We start from the raw sequence: 19,989 nt of genomic DNA, 5'->3' as shown, positions 1-19,989 counted from the left end.
CTGTCCATGAATTACCATCTCCGCTGCCACCACCCTAGATTAAGTCACCCAGCCAGTCAGTTACGTGGACTGTTGAAGTAGAGGGCTCAGCTGCTCTCTGATCCCTTCCTCCATCCTGTCTCCAAACTGTTGCCAATTTAACTATCTAAAATAAGTTTCTAATCATGTCTCTCCTACTGTTGTTGAAAGATTATTGAGTAACTCAATTATATGGACTACTATTGAATACATAAATTGGTCCTATTTGCATCAAATTCCCCATTGTCCTGATTTCTTCTCTTCACAGCCTTCACAATTCCAATCTAAGTTCGGTGTGTTCTTGTTCTCCCCACTCCATTGGAATGGAATGTTCATATCAGCAGGATTCTTATCTGTCTGTCCCCCAAACAGTAGCTGACATAAGTTACATAACTAATATTGGTGGAATAAAGGACACAGTAAATCAAATTCTAGGAGCCACAATGAACTCTTTTTTCATAAATGAAGTTTATTTACTTTTATAATTACAAATGTAATACATGCTTACTGTAGAGAATCTGAAAAGTATAGAGAAGTAGAAAGAAGAAAATAAAAACTACCCATAACCCCACCACCTGAAGGCAAACACTGCTCACATTATGTTCTAACTATCTATGCCTGTTTATAGACCAAGACCCTCATCAAGAGTGCTGGCCATGAAGCACAACAGCCAAGGGGAGTGAGAGCAATCAACAACTGAGGGGGTCACCCAGAGGTCAGAGCTGGAGAACGCGCACTGAGGGACACGACAAAGGCCATAAACAACAGATCAAGAGATCAGAAGCTGACAACACAAGAACAAGTTGTATTACTGTAAGAATGTAGTGAGATGGTGTTTGTCAAGAGTTTAGCCCAATGCCTGTCACATGATAGATACATTATCAATAACTGGTAGCCATCATACTATCACTATAATTATTATTATGGGTCAAAACGAATGGTTCAGGATGGATACTATAAACAGGGCAAGGACCCTGGAGACCCATTTTAGGTGCTATGAGTTGGGGCATACAGGGCAAGTCTACTGGGTTACAAGGGTGGTATAGGAGTGGGCATCGCTCTCCTTATAGGCTCCCCTGCCAGGTGAAATAGAACCAGGGATTCCTCAAGTTTGCCTGTTGACACATGGCAAGATACACTAAGGGGTTTTGAGGTAAGATATGATTTATCCTGCCTAGACTTCTCCCTGGACCAAGAACTAGTACTGGCCTCAGTGGTGATGGGAGTTCAAAACCTCATACACCATACACTCTTGTGGTCCACACTCTGATTGTCAGGGCAGGTCATAGGCATGTGGGTGAAAGAGAAGGTCAAATCAGCCAAGTGAGAGGTAAGGTGGGATGTGCCTGGAGCGGGAGGCTGAAGGGTGAAGGCAACAAGGTTTATGATGTAGTTGAATGGAATGGGTCCAGGAACCAGTCCTCCAGTTAGCAGTCGAGTCAGATATCACAGGAGAAGATTCCATGGAGTTTTACTTGTTGGTATGGGCCTTCTGATGATGGCCTGTGCTCTGTCCAAGGTGGTCATGAAGACCTTCTTGGGGGTCTCCATGCTCTTTCAGGTAGTAACAGCGTTTGGGAACATGCTGGTGCTGGGAGTGAGAAAAAGACAACAGAGGTAAGAGCCACACTTACTATGACAAGGGGTGTTCTGCCTGGATAAGTTCTGTAACCTAGCAGATCAAGGCACTTTGCTAATTTGTCTGACTTGCATACAGTGTGACCAAGAAGTAGGCTATTCTAATTCCTTAGTGACCTGACTCCACAACACCTGTTGCTGTAGATGGGCCCCAGCTCCCAAAAGACCCATTTATTAGAATTGGACTTGGAACAAGGGGAGAATTGGAACTGAGCCCAGCCAGTTCCCTCATAATGAGAAGAATTCGTACTTCAACTATCCCACGTCCTCAGTAACTTGGGCAGGACATTGCTCCTCAAAGTAGTTAATATACCCAAAATAACTGCAGAGCCATGCTCACTTGATGAAACTTCAGCTTAGGGTTTAATGGTCTAGGAGCTCCATGCCTCCCCCTTGCCTCTTCCCGATTCTACCAAGGAAGCAGGATGTATTCCTTGTCGTGACCTCCTCATTTCTCTGCTCAAAAACTTTCAGTGGATTTCCCCCTCATTACCTCCTCAGTCTGCTGCTGAGAGCTCAGTTCATTCTCCATGGCCTCCTCATTATTCCGCTTACAGGCTGTTGGCAGAACCTGGCTTGAGTTGCCCGGGGAATCCTTCTCTTCAGCCAGCTGGCACTCGGTGTACAGAGACCTGTCTATCAGCTCCTTTAGGCTGCCAGCCACCTTCAGGAAGATCCGACCCATTTTGGTGGTAACAGCTTCTGAGAGTCCTTCCAGAAATCTGGTCCGTAGAATGGCATCAGACCAAGACAAATGTCGGGCCAGCAGCAGGAAGTCAGTGGCATACTGCCTGACTGACTTTTGGCCCTGTTTGGGATGGCAAAGAACAGCACTGAGGATGTCTATCTCAGATAGGGAGTCATATACGCCCTGGGATCTTCTCAGGAAAGACTTATTTTCATCTGAGAGAGGTTCTCCTACCTCCATCTGCAAGATGAACCACCTCTCTGCTGCTCCCAGATGAAGAGACACCAGAAATGCCATTCTCTCTGAATCGTCCAAAAACCCCTTCATTTGCTTCTCCTCATCAATCTCCATCTCTTCCTCCACAGAGCATGAGCCCCGGGCTGCTTCCTGCTCTTCTAAGAGGTAACAGAGTGCTGGGGTCAACATTCCGAAGGATGGCACTTCCTTTGGTGGTGGTTTCGTAGTTTCAGGAGTTGTGGTAGTCATGTGTGGTGTGGGCTTTGATCCAGAGGCTGTGATGTTACTGTGAGAGATGGAAGCCTCTCCAGAGTCTGTGGTTTTGTTTTCCAGAGTGGACGTCACTCCAAAGGCTGTCTGTGGTGTGGACATTGTTCCGGGGCCTGAGGCCCTCATTAGTGGTGTGGACCTCCCTCTAGAGTCTGTGGCTGTCATTTGTGGCATGGACATCCCCATGCCACATCCAGAGGCTGTGGCTCTCGGTAGTGGCATGGGCATCGATCCAGAAATTGAGGATCTCATAAATGATGTGGACATTGCTCCAGAAGCAGAGGCTCTAATTGGCACTGTGGCCATCCCTCCAGACACTGTGTATGTTGTTTGTGGCAAGGACGTAGATCTAGAGTTCGCAACACTGGTTTGCAATGTGGACATTGCTCCAGAGGCCATGGTTTCCATTAGCGGCATAGACATCTCTCCAGAATCCATGGCTGACATTAAAGACATGGGCATTGTTCCAGAGGCCGGGGCTCTCGTTAATGGCTTGGACATCCCTCCAGAGACCATGGCTGTTGTTTGTGCAGTGGACATATGTCCAGAGGCTGAAGCTCTCATTAACTCTGTGGACACAGTTTCACAGGCTGAGGGTCTCCTTAGTGGTATGGACATAGTTCCAGAGGCTGGAGCTCTTACTAGTGGTGGGGACATCCCTCCAGAGGCTGGGGCTCGCACTGGTAATGTGCACATGTCTCCAGAAGCTGTGGGCATCATTTGTGATGTGGATGTCACTCTAGAGTCTGGGGCTCTCATCAGTGGCATGGACATCCCTCCAGAGGCTGTGGATCTTGTTAGTGGCATGGACATTGCTCCAGAGATGGGAGCCTTCACTTGTGGCATGGACATCATTCCAGAGGCTGTGGTTGTCATTTGTGGAGCAGACATGGCTCCATAAGCTGAGGATCTCAGAGACGTGGGTAACTCTCCAGAAGCTGGAGTTCTCATTAGTGGTAGGGACATCTCTCCAGAGGATGGAGCTCTTGTGAGCAGTGAGGGCCTCTCTCCAGAGTCTGAGGTTCTCATTAGTGGTGTGGACATTGTTTCAGAGGTCCAGGCTCTCATTGTTGGTGTGGACATCACATCAGAGTTTGGGGCACTCATTTGCATCCCTCCAGCAGTCATGGATCTCATGGGAGACATGGACATCCCTCCAGGATCTTGGGTGCTCATTGGCTGACCGAGCATCTTTCCAGAGGCTTTGGCTCTCATTAGTGAGGCAGGCGTTACTCCCGGGTCTTGAGCTCTCATTAGTGGCATGGACATCCCTCCAGAGACTGTGGCTGTCATTTGTGATGTGGTCATTGCTCCAGAAGCTGTGTCTCTCATTAGCAGTGCAGACAACCCTCCAGAGACTGTGTCTGTCATTTGCGGCATGGACAGAGCTCCAGAAACTGTGTCTCTCATTAGCAGTGTGGGCATTGCTTCAGAAGCTGTGGTTGCCATTTGTTCCGTGAACATCGTTCCTGAGGCTTTGGGTGTCATTAGTGGCTTGGACAATGCTCCAGAGGCCAGAGCTCTCATTTGTGGACAGGACATCACTCCTGAGGCTGTGTCTCTCATTAACAGGGTGGATGTTGATCCAGAGGTTTGGGCTGTCATTAGTGGGGTGGACATTGCTCCAGAAGTCATGGCTCTCATCTGTGCTGCAGATGTCAATCCTGAGGCCATGGTTCTCATTTGTGGCATGGACATTGCTTCAGAGACAGGGGCTCTCATTTGCAGCACGGACATTGATCCAGAGGCTGGGACTGTCAATTGTGGCACGGACATTGTTTCAGAGGCTGTGTCAATAACTGGTTGGGTGGACATTGCTCCAGAAGCTGGAGCTCTCCTCAGTGGCGTGGACATCTTTCCAGAGGCTGTGGCTCTCATGTGTTGTTTTGCCACAGCTTTCATAGAGCCTGTGGGCATTGCTCCAGAAGTTTTGGCCATTGTTAACTGTGCGGACATTACTCTAGAGGCTGTGGTTGACATTTGCTCTGTGGACATCACTCCAGAGCTTGGGACTGTCATCAGTGAGGTGGTCATGGCTCCAGAGGCTGGAACTGTCTTTTGCAATGTAGACATATTTCCAGAGGCTGGGGCTCCCATTAGTGGTGTGGACATTGCTCCAGAGTCTAAAGCTCTTACTGGTGGTGCAGGCATCTCCCCAGAGGCTGTTGCTCTCATTGGCAGGGAAGACATGATTTCAGAGTCTATATTTTGTGTTGACCATGGGGACATCACTCCAGAGCCTGGGGCTGGCATCGTTTGGGTGGGCATCACTCCAGAGGCTAGAGCTGTCATTACTGCTGGGGACATTGCTTCAGCATCTGGAGCTGGCTTTGGTAATGTGGACATTTCTCCAGCATCTGGGACTGACAGTAGCAGTGTGGACGTTACTTCAGAACCTGGAGTTGACATTAAAAGTGAAGACATTATTCCAGAGTCTAGATCTGACATGAGAGGGGTAGGTATTCCCCCAGAGTTTTGGGTGCTTGTTGGCTGGGGTGACGTTCCTCCAGAAGCTAGGGCTGACATTATCAGTGAGGATATTGCTTCAGAGTCTGTGCCTGACATTAGCAGCGAAGATATCTCTCCAGAGGCTAGAGCAGTCATTAGCACTTTGGACATTGCTTCGGTGTCTTCATCTGTAATTTGCAATGGGGACATTGCCTCAGAGCTGGGAGCTGGCACTGGCTGTGTAGACATCACTCCAGGATTCATATCTTGCATTAGAATTGGGGATATCTCTCCAGAATCTGGGGCTAGCATTAATGGTGTGGACATTGCCTCGGAGGATGAAGTGCTCATTATAGGTGTAGACATCGCTCCAGAGGATGAAGCTGGCATTGCCAATGGTGATATCTCTGCAGAATCTGGTGCTGCCATTAGTGTTGTGGACATCATTCCAAAGTCAGGAATTGTCATCATTCCTGGGGACATTACCCCATACTCTGAAGTGGACAGCAATGGGGACAATGTTCCAGAATCTAAGGTTGGCATTAGCAATGGGGACAGTGCCCCAGGGTCTGAGGCTGGCATTAGCAATGGGGAAAGTGTCCCAGAGTCTGAGGCTGGCATTAGGGGTGGGGATAATTCTCCAGAGTTTGGTACTCCCATTAGAGGTGCAGACATGGTGTCAAAGGCTGGAGATGTCATCAACTGTGTGGATGTCCCTCCAGGGTCTGAGGCTGAAGTTGAGACTATAGGCAACTGTACATGAGAATGCAGAATCTGTACGTCTGCTCTGGTCTCTGTCATTGGTCCAGAGAAGGCCATCCGCTTGTTTTGGGGCTCAACATTTTCCTCCCTCATTGTATTGTTGAATCGCAGTGAATGTAAGGGTATTGACATATCTGCCACAGCCACAGGACAGTGTGGAGGGAGCCCAAGCGGCAAGAAAATCTGTAAATAAGAAACAAGTTTAGAGGTCAAAAGTCAGTATCAAGAAGACTGGGAAATAGACAAATTGCTCATGGAGACCTGTTTTTATGCGTTCTCAGGTATACGGCATTGAAGGTGAGGCTATCAGATTAAAGAAGCTGTGAAGCAATGAACAACTTTGGAGTTGGAGCAAATATCCCTTCTGCCTCTATTCTTTTCAAACCAACCCACAGCCTCTCAGCTTGTAAATGCTATAAACGCCAGCAACCTCCGCAGCCAGGAGCCTGAGCAGTCCTGACTCAAATAAAGCAGCAGCACCACCTTCTGGCCAAGTGTGAGAAATGCAGGTTCCTGGCCTGTATTCTATCCCACCGCAGTACTCACAAGCCAGCCAAGGTACTGGCAGGCCTGAATGAGAAAGTCCTTTGCCCCAGGATAATCATTAGTTCCTGGAGCTCATTGAATTCTGCCAATGGTTTAATCCTCATTTTACTACTCTGATGGCCCTGAATGTTCTCCTCAGGAAAAGGGAGACATTTATCTGATCAATGACTGAGAGCAACATTCCATGAACTGAAAATTCTGCTTATTGTTTTCATTATTCTTATTAATAACAGCAACCACCACCCCATTACTACTATTTATTTATTGCTTCACATAGTATGTGCCAGGCACTGTACTTTAGACAACTGTTCACAACTTCCTATAACATGAGGGCCTTTGTAAGCATTATCCCATTTGGTTCTTGCAATCTCCTGGGCAATAGATACTATTATCCCCATTTTACCAGCTTTCTCAGATTAGCCAGGGTCAAGGCTAAAATAGGGTCACTGCAACAGTAACAAACTGTATATCATTGACTGTGACCCCCTCCTGGGGGTTGCCTAGTGTTTGGCATCCCTGAGCTTGCATTCAATTATTTCTCTGACGTCCTAGACCATGGGTCACTTAAAGCCCAGTCTCTAGCATGTCCAAGTTTCAAGTTTCTCTGATGACATGGGGGTGGGTGATCCAGAGCCTCACCCCTCCAGTCTGCTCCAATAGGCAGCCCCAGAAGGGGCTTTTGGACACACAGCTTGGAAGCCAATGCGAATATTACACAATGTTGACATGTCCCCACAGCCTGCTCATGCCAAAAGCAGAAAACTTGCTACTTTGGGACAATGTCACAAAGCCATCAACCTCATGGAATTGTGATTCCATAATAATGAGAAAACTTGCAACAGAAATGCTAACAGTGAACATTTCTTTAGCATGCACTGACTGGCAAACACTCTGCTAGGCACTTTACATGTATCATCTCATGTGGTCCCCATAGCAACACTAAGAGATTTCAGTGGTACTCTTCCTTTATCTTACAAATAAGAAAATTCAGACCCAGAGAAGCTTAATAATTTGCCTGCGGTCACATAGATTCCTGGCTCCATCCACAGAGCCCCCTACTCTTCACCACTGTGCTATAAAGATGCACCTCTCCCCCTTACTCAGTCACACTACCGAGTCCCCTGCCTCTGTCTCCAGCCTGGACAACCCCAAGATGGTTGTCACAAAAGAAATGCGGGCCTTCTGCTGACACCCTGGTTATTGTAATAATTGGTGCAATGGGAAAGATGAGTCAAAAGAGCAGCCATAGACCTCCACCTCCCATCTTCAGAAAAATTTCTGAACATGCCACAGTTTCCCACCAGGCAAAACCCAGAAAGATCTTACCTTGCCAGTGACAGAGAAGAGGGAAAGAGTATCCTTTGCACCCCTAGCTCTTTTACTATGGCCAATTAACTTATACCTCGTGCCCAGCCAGTTCATTAAAGTAAGACCCAGTACCAACAGCTGTTCTCTGCAATCTCCCTTTGCTATCCCCTGCCACGCCCCCCTGCCCGCCAGCCAGCCTGCCCGCCCACCCGCCCCACTGCTCCTGACTTGCTACTGCTTGCTCTGTCTCTCTGGTCCCAGATTCCTGCCTCTATATAGGCTCTGACATTTGCCTCTGGCCGCCTTTCACTTGACAGTCCTCCAGAAGCTCCGCTTTAGCACTTGGCCTATGCAACTCCACCCCTCTTCCCTGTCACCCCAAACAGTCCCACCAGCCTATGCCCCACCCCACTCTGCCCAAAGAAAAGAGGAGACTGACACAATTAAAAAGATGCGATGAAAAGGGTCCCTGCCAGGAAACAAGATATGTGCCCTCTGCGGTTGAGTAGACACAGGAGTCGTGGGACCCAGACACTGCAACTGATATGACATGGAAGCACAGGCAGAGGGCTCGAGGGAAAGAAACTGAGGCTGGAGACTGAGTAGAACAGCATCAGAAACATTCAAAGAGGTTCAGGTGCAGGGAAAGAGGGTTTGGGAGGATGGACAGTGGGGGCTGGCAAGCAAACACCTTAATAGAGCCCTGTAATGGTGATCATAACAAAGGCAATTTACCCCAGGGTCAGAGACACAGAGAAAAATCCAGCGACCGGATCCCTGCCACAGGACTAGGATTCAACAGAAAGCCTCCATGGATTTCAGACAGCTAGCAAGAAAAACAGACCAGCCTTGAGCATACCAGGTGAGGGCTTGTTCATACAAATAGGGCTACAGCCTGCTTTTTAGAACTGGGGCACAAGGTCAGAGTAGAGCTAGCAGAAAGGTTTACCGGAGTACTCCAGTTTTCCTGAATTGGTGCACTCAGTCTAAGGGGAGAAACCCTCAGTCTAAGGAGAATCGGTCCCTGAGCCTTGGATAGGGCAAAGCCTCCAGGTGAAGTTCAAGCAGCGCAGGTATAGGGATATAGAGTTCGACAAGGGAGGCATTCAGGTCGTTATAAACCTCATAATTAGCAACCAACAACAACTGAGCACTTGGGCTAAGCACTACACATGCATTATGTAATTCCGACCTCCCAGCAACACCCGTAAGGTAGGCATTGAGGTCATTCCCATTTTATACATGAGGAAATGGGCTTGGAGAAGGCTATGTGACCACGGTCACATAAAATAATAATAATAATAATAATTTTTTAAAAGCCCAGATTTCAGCCCTGGCCATTCTGTTTCCAAAATAATTTTATCTCTTTGTAATCAGACAAGTGATTAGAAACTCGGAGTACTCTACTCACTGCCATCGCCCCCACATCCCCACACCACAAAGCAAGGAAACTTTCTTACTACAAATAGTTGAATCCTTGTAGTAATAATAACAACAACAGCAACAACTGATATTCCTTGAACTCTTCCCATATGCCAAGAATGGGGCTGAGGGCTTCACCAGCATTATCTCATTTGATCTTTACAATTACCCTGTGAGCTAGATCCTTTAAATTCTCAGTACACAGGTAAGGAAACTGAGCCTCCGTGAGATGAATTGACATGACCAAAAGCACACAGCTCTGTGTGATTCCAGACCTCACTATAGTATACTACTCAAAAGAAAAATTCCAGTCACTCTCCTCTCCCCTCAAAGAAAAAAATTAAATACATAAAAGTCACAGAATAGGCATTCTATTAACAATGGCCTCACAACAACTATTATTATTATTATTAACACACCTAACAATAAAAGCTAACATTTACTGTGCCAGGCCCTGTGCTAAGTACTTTACCTACATGATCTCATTTGACACTTACAACATACTACGAGGTAGGTTCTATTAGCACCTTCATTTTCCAGATGAGAAACCAGAGAAACAGAGAGGTTAACTAGCTTTCCCAGTGTCACACAGCTGCAGGGCACTGTTTATGTTCTAATGCAACAATTTTGGAAATAACCTAAGTGTCTAACGTTAGGACACGACTCATTTAATGATTAAATGAATCATGGTGCAATTGTAGCAGCCATTATTACAGCCATTGAAAATATATTCTAATGTGTACATGAGGATCTGATTATCATAAAGATAAATATGTAGACTTTTGCATAGAAAAAAATAAAATCTGGAAAGATATATACCAAACATCAACAGTGACCATAGTTGAATGATGGGATTAGAGGGGATTTTTTATTTTTATTTTCCTTATCTGTATTTTCTCATTGGTCTATAATGGACCCATAATACGAAAAGAGAAAAACTAATAAAAGTTAATTTTTTTTTTAAAGATATGTTTCCCTAGGGTTCTTTCTCAAGCCCTTTTCACTCCATTCCTTGCAAGCTCTCTCTAGGAATCCCCAACATCCACCCCCCACCCAAGCAACCTTTCTACCCCAACAAGCTTAATGGTTGTACCATTTTATTTTGTGTTTTATTTTTAGTTTGTTTTTAAAAATAATTTCTTCTTTCTCTAACTTTTATTTATGTTTAATAATTACATAAGTAATCTAGGAATATAGTCTTAGGATAAAGACTTGAAATCCTCCATACTTTGGATAAAGCTAAAGTCCTGAAAATGCCCCACCCCACCAGCCCCCCATCCTCCGCAAGTCCCATTCCTCTGTCTGTTCACAGTTGGGTGTGTCTCCTTCTAAACTTTCTCTAGCTGCAATGGCATTCAGAGTTCATATCATTCAATTGCTTGCAAAACCCAGTGTGTGCAAAGAGCTGCAGTTAGAAAACCATCCTGGCACTGGTCACTCCAGGGTTCCAAGTTCTGGCCCATTGTGACTATTTTCATCAGCCTGCTTCTAAGGAGGCTACTGAGAGAGGATTCTTGCTTGCTCAGCCCATGTGAGGCATAGACTTCTGTTCTATTAAAGCCAGAGTCTCTAGGAACACAGAGAAGAGAGGCCTTCTAAGGAAGGAAAAGCCCAGAATTTGCTGCTTAGCATCTCTCAGGTCCCTCACGTCCCACCCAGTCTGCACTGATCAATACGGCTAGGAGGTGTCATGCTCCTGCCGCCTCACAAAAGGTAATTGAGTTTAGGGGATTGCATGGCTAGCTGCTCGGGGAAATAAGAATAAACAAGAGCCGGTTCAATATGTCAACAAATAGCTTTCCAGCTGTTGAAAATAAGCCTTTGCCTAGATTCTCAACAATATTCTCTCCCCAAGCCCTAGCAAATAGGCAACCAGATAACTGAAAACAGACAACCTAAGGGTAAAGAAATACCTGGTCTACTTTAGGATCTTCTGCCTTCCTTGATCATTCAGGGAAGTAGAAACCCTCCCCACTTCCTTCCTCCCCCACAGCCCTGACACTTAAAATGCCCATCGGCTCTTTATAAATAAAGAGGGGGAAATAGCTAACATTTACTGAGTGCTTACTATGCCAGGCACTATGTTAAACACTTTACATACCTCATCTTATTTATTGAACGATAAACCAATAAAGTGGTTTTTTTACTCCCATTTTCTAAATCAGCTAAAGAACTGAACTACAGAGAAATTAAAATGAAGTAACTTACCTTGGCTCTCACCGCTGAGAGGGAGTGAAGCTGGTCTTGTCACTCGGGTCTGTCTGACTCAGCCAGTGCTCTTAACTCACAGGAGAGTCACACACTGTCTTCAAGTCTCTGAAGGGCTGTCATATGGAAGAGAGGGTAGGTGTGTTCTGGGTAGCTCCAAAGAAAAGGATTTGACTGTTAGTTGGGAATTATGCTTTCATTGGATGTGCTGCAAATTCCCCAAACAACATGTATATGCATGTCCAACTCTATAGGGAAAAGAACATTATAAGAAGAGCAAACGGAACTGCCTTGCATTAGGTGCCGGCCTGAAGGATCTGTGGAATCAAAGAGAACAGGAGGGATACCAGAGGACTGCAAATGGGCAGTGTCCCAATTTTCTTAAATAAGGAAACTACAGACCAGTATACCGTAAACTCCAGAGCTGTAAGCTTGATGTCAGTCCTCGGAGAGATTCTGCTGCAGATTACGAAGCAGGTAATTTATAAGCACTTAGAACATAAGTGGCAATAGGAGGTACCTAAAGGTGTTAGCAGAACACTCAAAATTAGACCAGTTCCCAGACTTGCAGCTAATGCAACCCAAAATTTGAGAGGCTGATATTGAACTTCCAGATTTTTATTTTCCCAAGTAAAAGCATTAAGGAACAAAACAACCACAAATCATCATTTTCTAAGAAGAAAGAGCTTCAATATCAAAAGAGAAGGAAATAACCTCAGAATAAAGAATAATACATCAAATAGATTTCTCTTCTCTGCGAAACATTTTCTACCTAGTCCTCAGGCTTTCTCATTGCACGGTGGACTGCTGCACTTTTCCTGGAGGATGGGCACTTGTCCAAGGACCTGCTTTAGGGAATCACTCAGAGTTAAAATATCAACACAGATAAGATCATATACCTGTAAAACAGGAAGTCTTTCTGGCCGAAGAGAGAAGAACAGAGTTTGACCTTAGCCTAAATGAGGACATTAACACAGATAAAGTATCCACAGGAATGGACAGAGAGAAATAAACGTTGCCAAGTGTGGATTCAAGCCCTGCTGAGGCGGGACTTGGCCATCACATTTGACCTGTGCCACCCCTTGGACCACATGTCTCTCTTGTAGGAATATGTGTCTGATGCCATTAAGCATTTGGACCACAAATCAGTTTCTGGCTTGAGACTCTCCAAGCAAACTTCAGACCACTAGTCTTCCCAGGGAGAGTTCTTAAAGCAGAAAAATTCAAAACCAGTTGAATACCATTGCCAGAGTGGGAGTTCTGCAACAACCTAGAAGGAGGTCCCTAGTCTTAATCCTCTTCTGATTAGCATTTTTAATCAATGGTGTAAATAAAGGCATGGACGGGCTTCTTACACAAATTCTCTAGGGCTGAGAAGAACCTCTATGATCAGCCTAGCAAGTAGGTTTACATTTTAAGCTCCATGGTTTACAATATGTCTATCTGCATTTGGTAATTTTCTCTCATGTTCTTTGTTGCCAGAGCCCTGAGTTTCTACAGTTTACGCACCTCATGGAAAATGCTTAGTGAATATATGCTAGCTCTGCACCCACCCTGAAGTGCAGATCTGATCATGTTTACAACTACTGGGCATTCATCTCAATCGTATCTTCTCTCAAATAACTGGTAACAATGTAGACTTCCTTGATGAGAGAAGAGAACAAACTAATGTCCTCTTCTTTACATAATTGGCCCCATTTCCAAAAGACTTTAAATTGGAATTTAACCACATCTGTTGACATTGACCTTCATTCTGTAGGTAAAGGTAGCACAGTACATAGTACTTGCCATACCCTCTGAAACTGCATTTCTCAAAATAAAAGTGTGGTGGGGAAACCCTGCATCAAGTGCTCCCTGGGAAAACTGCTAAAACACAGATTTGTAAGGGGAGGGAGGCTCCATCCTCAAAGAGCAGATTCAATATAGGTCTGGGGTGACGCCAAGGAACCTGCATTTAACCCAAGTGATTCTGAAACACTAGAGTTTCAGAACCACTGGCTTTGAGGTTCCTACACTCTGATTTTAACTTCAAACAGGCCTGGGCTTGAACCCCAATACTTCAAGTTATTTCACCTCAGTTTCCTCATCTGTAAAACAGGCATAATAACAGTACCTACCTCGCATGCTCTTTGAATGTTTTAAACAAAACAACGTGTAAAGAATCTGGCACATAGCTGAAGTTCAGTAATCTCTCCTGGTCCTGCTTATCCGGGGTCCCTGCTGCCTGCCTTCTCTGTGTTCAGCTTCTGTCCCTGCTGCCAATTGCTCACTCTTTCTAGGTCTGGTATTCAAACTCCCCAAGAGAGAGACTCTCATTGGTCTAAATTCAGTAACTGTACTTGCTGGGCAAAGTTCTCATCCCAGGTTCCTTCATAGGCTATTTGCCAGCCTATAGAGTGACTGCTCATGGATCAGATGCCCTCTCCTGGCTCAAGTGGCTATTGCTAGGGGGAAGCAGGATCACGTGGTACCAAGCATAGTCACCTATTCATAAGAAACTGCTACTTCCCTCAGCTAGGGTCTGTGGATGGAAACTCCTTAGAAGGGGCTTGTGGGTGTGGCAGGAATTCTGAGGCTTAGTCCATCCAGTACACCTAGGCCTCTCATTTATCCAGCCTGCCAAAGGAATGAAGTACTGAAGTTCACTGAAGTCTCTATTTAATTCTGACTTTTCATCTCCATCAGGCCGGGAACACAAGTTTTTTAAAAACTAGACCACAGTCAAGGAAAAAACAAGATATAACCCTAAAATTAGACTCTTCTGTTTCTAGAGCACGTTTTTAAGTTTCCAAAGCACTTTCACATCTATTTACTCATTGCAGAGCTTGAAAACTGGCAGCTACAGGCTAAATCCAGACTGCAGACAGATTTTATTTGACCCGTACAATGTTTTTAACATTTTTAAAAATTAGTTGCCAACATTTAAAAGTCAGGAAATTTCAGATAGAAAGCTAGATTCCTGGCTTCTCTGAAACACACACACACACACACACACACACACACACACACACACACACACAGAAAGACTTCGATCCAAATTCCAATATAGCAACAATCAGCCAGAGCTGAACAACCTGCTCCCTGTAGGTGAGGCATGTGCTCACCAGTTTGCCTCAGTACCCATAGGTCCACCTTTACTTTTTCAGTGACCTGCTCGGCCCCTGTAGGCATTTAAAGCCTCAATTTAACCCCATGGATTAGGCAGAGAAGGTGGATAAGAGCGGAAATGTGTGGGTTGGAATCCCAGTATTGCTCCTAACTGGCTTTGGGACCCTGGGCAAGTGATTTAACCTCTGAATCTCAGTTTTCTCATCTATGAAATGGGGATGATAATAATAATACTTCTTACCTCATAGGCTTATTGGGCCAGTTAAATGAGATAATGCATAGTTAGAATAATGCCTGGTACATTACATGCACAAAATAAGTATTAACTTCTTTCATCGTCCACAATTTCCTATGTGCCTCTCTGATATCCCAAAGCTTCTGAAAACTGAAATTTTGTGGCAAGCTCATTTGGTGGCAAAACTAGGCCTGAATTGACATGAGGCTATTCATTTATCCCATTTAGAAATATTAATGAGTTTGATGACAGGGTATAATCTTGGATCTCATTAAGGTGTGATATATATGTTATATGTACCACATTACTTTTCTAAAATCCAAATATTTTGAACTCTAAAACATGTCTAGCTCCAACAGTTTCAGATAAGGGATTGTGGACCTGTATTATTACTACTTTGTATACCCACTTGACAGATGGGAAAACTGAGCTGCTAAGCATTGAGCTACTTGCCAAAAGTCCCACAACTTGAAAGTGGAAACTATTTAGACTCTTAGACGTGAAGCTCATAGTGCCTAGAACTGTGGGATGTCTTGGGCTCACTATAGGCATGTGGACCAATCAGGGACTTTGAAGAACTGAAAAATGTCACCACTTACTGAAAGTGCCAAACCATGCCCTTTGTAGCATTCTTTCAACTCTTTGAGTTACTCTTTACACCATTTGGGTTAGAATTAGGAAGAAGATTATTGTCTTCAGTTTACAGAAGAGGAAACTGAGGTCCAGAGAAGAGAAGTGACTCGCCCAAATTCATACAGCAAAAGACAGGCAGAGTTGGGGTTCGAAACCAAATTCTGGGCTTTTTCTTCTTAAACCCCAGGGCCAGTCCAAGAATGACATATGCTGACCTTTCCACATACCGAACCACACTCTCTGCAGACAATCCTAAGGTTTTTGACATACCTGATGAAAGGAGAGGGTCCCAAGATCTCAGCAAATATAAAAATGAGACAGCATGTCTGGGTGGACCTCATCCTTCCCAGGACCACAGGCAGCAATGTACAGACACGATCCAGTCAGAAGCTAGGGAGGGGAGATTTCTCAAATCCCAAGAAAATCACAGAGACCCTACTGTTTGCTCTTCTCTGTTGATTTTTAAGAAGCTGACATTTACTTATGCCAAAGGCCAAAAGAAATGAAAAATCTACTGAAAAGGGAATTTCATCAGTCATGGAGCAATAACCTAAAGAAACCTTTGCATAGTATCAGTTCCTTTGTTTGAAATGCAGAAAACAGAGCACTGCTATTTCATATTGTTAGCGCATCAGAGACCTGGGCATGAAAACAGCATCCTTAGGACCTCTTTCCAAACCCCTGCCTCACCACAGAGGAGCTCTCTGACACTGCCACCAACTTCAGCAAGTTGGAAACAAGAAGGCAGGCCACGACCCAAGTGACCTCATGTCACTCCTAAGCTCATGGCTTGAGTTCCTCCTACCAACAAATCTGCACTTTGATCACACACCCACAGCGACCCAGATCTTTAAATTCAGCAATTCTTTCTCAGGTTTCAGCAAGGCATTGGCAGCCTGAGCTATTTTGGGACACTTTCTCTGCTGTGGATGCCACTTTCGGAATACGCCAGGAACATGCTAAGGACCTGGAGCTCTCTACCCTGGACCCGTTTTCGGGTTTGCTTGCTCTCTCTCTCTCTTTCTCTGGGCTAATCGTTTAGAGGACAGTCGCTCCTGCCAACCTAATCCCATGAGCCTGACTACCTTGCCGGGCCACAGGCTCAAAGAGGCAGTGTGGCTGCCAGCACCCTCACGGGAAGGGGCATGGAGGCACCAGGCAGTCTGGCAGGATGAAAGACATCCTGGGGGTGGTCTGAGTTTGGATGTGGGCTGAGAAGACAAAGCAGGGGTCTTTCGGGGGACAAGATTTTCCAAACATCTTATTCTTAGGATCATCACTTCCTAATCTGATGCAACTGACTCGGCAGGCATTCGGGAGCCTGTAAGCTCCATTTTCCTGTTCCAAATTCTTCTGCACCTGTAAGTACCGGGCTTACTCATGCTCATGCTGTCTTTTGGGGAGGGGGAGAAGAAAGCAGGGCCTGGGGAAGGTCATCATTATCTGACTCAGGTGTGGGCAGGTCCATGGCGTTAGAAGAATTTCTGACATCCCCACCTCTCCCCTTCACCCGAAACTGCTTCTTAGTTTGGAAAATGAAAATGCCTGTTCGTTCTTTCCCAAGCTCACCACCCCACCACCCCCCACCACAGCATACCAGAAACTCCACCCGTCCTTTGGGGTCTTCTGTTCATCAATGTTGTGCACACCTGATTTCTTATGTTGGACTTAATGGGAGAAGTGCACCCTTGGCATTTGAATGTCTTAAATGCAACCACAGCTATTATTGTGGGCACAGCCCCTGCTGGCTTCTCCATCTTTTATGCTGTCATTTGCTGAAACAGTGAAAGATGTTGTAAGCGGTAGGGTATAAATAAAAATCTAGAAACTCCTCCATGGTAAAAAGGAAGAGCAATGTGGTTAATTCTCAATGCAGTTAGAAATACTGCCACAATGGGGAGGCTCCATGCTGTGCCACGAATGGTCCCTTTCAATGCTTTCCTATTTTAATGGAAAGAGAGGCCAAAATAACTAAGGGCTCCCCAGGAAAGGAGCATTTCTGATGTTTTTACTGCTTTCCTGAGAGAGGACATTGTCTCTGGCCCGCTTGTCAGTCCCTGAAGCAGCTCCAGTGGCTGCTCACAAAGGGAGAATCAGCCTTTCTTTTCCTTCTGCTAGGGACTGCTGAAGTCCCCTCAAAATAGCCCAGGATGACAAAGCCAGGCCCTGCTACCTACCCTCTTCCCCTAACACTGACACCAAATCATTCTTAGGGATACATAACTTGTTTGGAGGGGAGGGGAATATCTTGGCTAAGAAGCCTTCTGGAAAACCTGCCACGACCCATACTAAAAACTGTGCTCTTCTCTGAACTTTCATATGACCCTCAACCATGAATAAGAATAAAAGAAGGCAAGCATATTTTGCCCTTTTATTTCCACAGAGCACAATAGAAGGAACATTGTCCTTAGCAAAGGCAAAGGATAAGATGTTCCTTTGGCCAAGGCTGGCTGCCTTTAGTTTCTCCGATTGGCAAAATAAACAGCTTCTAATTTGTGTTCTAAAAGGGCTGGTTCTGAAGAGGATTTGAGAAGAATAATGTTAATATCAGTGCTAAAAAAATCAAGACAGGAATTCCACCTTATGTCTGGTGAAGACTGGATTTGTTTTCAGGCTATAGGACAAAACTAGTCTCAGGAGGAATTTGTTTCTGACATCACTACCGCCTGTTTGCTTGGTCCTTGGTAATTCATGAAGTTTCTTAGCTCTCCTCCTTCTAAGGAGCTCTGAGAAAATGATGCTTGGATCATAGAGGTTCATTGTCTGGAAGACTTTTGATCAAAGCCCTGAGTGCTGGGGTGGGGGCAGATTACGGATTCTGATTATAACCAAAATAATCCAAGTCCTGTCTTGGCGGAAGCCTGAATTTTATGTCCACCTTGCGGCATTCCAGGAGCATTAAGAATGTTCCATCGGCCTTTCCAATCTCTCCATCCGCTCCCAAGGGCTTGAACATTTTTAAGTATATAATTATTTTGACTCAGGGCTTTGGCATCAGTTAAAATGCCAACCTCTTGGAGGATCAGTCTCTTAAATCACCCACCCTGAAAGCAGGTTCTGATAGAGGGACAAAGAGAGAGGAGGAACATGAAATCATTCTAGGTACAAACATGAGCCTCAGAACAGGAGTCTGCAAGCATGACCCAGGCAAGGCCAAAGTTCCAAGAAGCTCTGTTGGCAGAAAGGGAAGATTCTATTCTTGCTAAAATGGAGTACAGGCAACTTATTGGGGCAGAGACTCAGGATTTGGGGAATAAGAAAAGACCCACTTAATGTAACCGGGGTATAATAAGGAGGAAGAATCTCACGTACTAACATAGGATAAGAGATAGGGGAACTCCCTGCAAAGGTACCCTCAGGCTGAATTGCCTGAGTCACTGAACAAGGGCTCCAAAAATGTTATGAGGCCTCAGTACATGGAACAAATAGATCTAACAATCTGCTGCCCCTACAATCCTGGCATTTCTTCAGCCCAGAGTGGGTAGGTCAAAGGAGGGGACCACACTCAGATTTAGACTTTTGAGACCCTCCTCCCACCCTTTCCTTCCTCTGACACCAGCATTGAACTCATTCCCAAGGAGATTCATGGTAGATACAGTGATTCACTTCATTTACCAAGAGCTATAAGGTATGAAGAGGGGTTGCCCATGTACAGCCACAGGTCAAGGATGCAGCATCCCCACAGCTCTATGTTAAGCTCCTTGCTAAGGCCTAGTGGACACGGTTTGGATTAAAACCACTTGGGTGCAAATTCTGGCTCAGCCACTTACTAGTTGTGTGGCCTTGGGCGAGTGGTATAATCTATCTAAACCTCATCTGTAAAATGGGCACAGTAATAGGAGCTATCATATAATGTTGTGAAGACTGAATGTGATGATGCCTGTACAGCCCAGTACAGTGCCTAGTACAAGGGAAATGCTTAACAAAAATCAGCAATGATTAACATTCCTGGCTCTCTGCTTATGCTTCATTGCCTGAGGATAGGTTATAACAGCAGATCATCCCACTCCGTGCGAGTCTCACAACTGCAGGGGTCAGGGGCTCACCATCTCCTTCAGTTAATGTCACCCTCTCACCTTTTCCTCCAAGTCCCACTAGAGAGCATTCCTAAGCCTTTCCTCCTGCTAGTTCTGATCTGCTCCATCCCCCACCTAACTAAATAGATGGATTCACTGCTAAAGATTCATGAAATCATTTCCTTGGCTTTCCCCAACCACAGACTGAGCTTTGCTACCCACCTCCTAGTGGTGAAATGGAATCACTTCTGGGAGAGCAGGGTCCAGAAGGATTCAACTCCTGAAGCACTAACAAAGCAAAAGGAGCCCTACAGAAAACGTTGGGTCTCTGGTTCCTCTACAGCTCACTGCAGCTATGGCATCACTCTGAAGCCAGGGTCACTCCCACTGTGACCCTCAGCTCCTGAGGCTGCTGGCCCATAGCTGCTCTCCTCCTCCAATAGCCCCACTCT

At 45.4% G+C, this 19,989-nt stretch overlaps 1 protein-coding gene across 1 annotated transcript in view; it reads right to left on the bottom strand.

Annotated features, from left to right (window-relative positions):
* Positions 1 to 467: 467 nt before the first annotated feature.
* Positions 468 to 19,989, bottom strand: part of RTL9 (retrotransposon Gag like 9) — a 37,517-nt gene continuing 17,995 nt past the window's right edge. The window contains exons 2-4 of the mRNA XM_010388417.2: positions 11,546 to 11,661; positions 2,150 to 6,244; positions 468 to 1,609 (exon numbers count right to left, since the gene is read on the bottom strand). Coding sequence (XP_010386719.2) covers positions 1,490 to 1,609; positions 2,150 to 6,193 — 4,164 coding nt within the window. The 5' untranslated portion in view covers positions 6,194 to 6,244; positions 11,546 to 11,661 and the 3' untranslated portion in view covers positions 468 to 1,489. The remainder of the gene's footprint in view (positions 1,610 to 2,149; positions 6,245 to 11,545; positions 11,662 to 19,989) is intronic.

Source organism: Rhinopithecus roxellana, chromosome 7 (genome assembly GCF_007565055.1).
Source record: "Rhinopithecus roxellana isolate Shanxi Qingling chromosome 7, ASM756505v1, whole genome shotgun sequence".
Taxonomy (NCBI): Eukaryota; Metazoa; Chordata; class Mammalia; order Primates; family Cercopithecidae; genus Rhinopithecus; species Rhinopithecus roxellana.
Note: the sequence above shows the minus strand (reverse complement) of the source record. Positions and strands in the feature narration are given on the sequence as shown.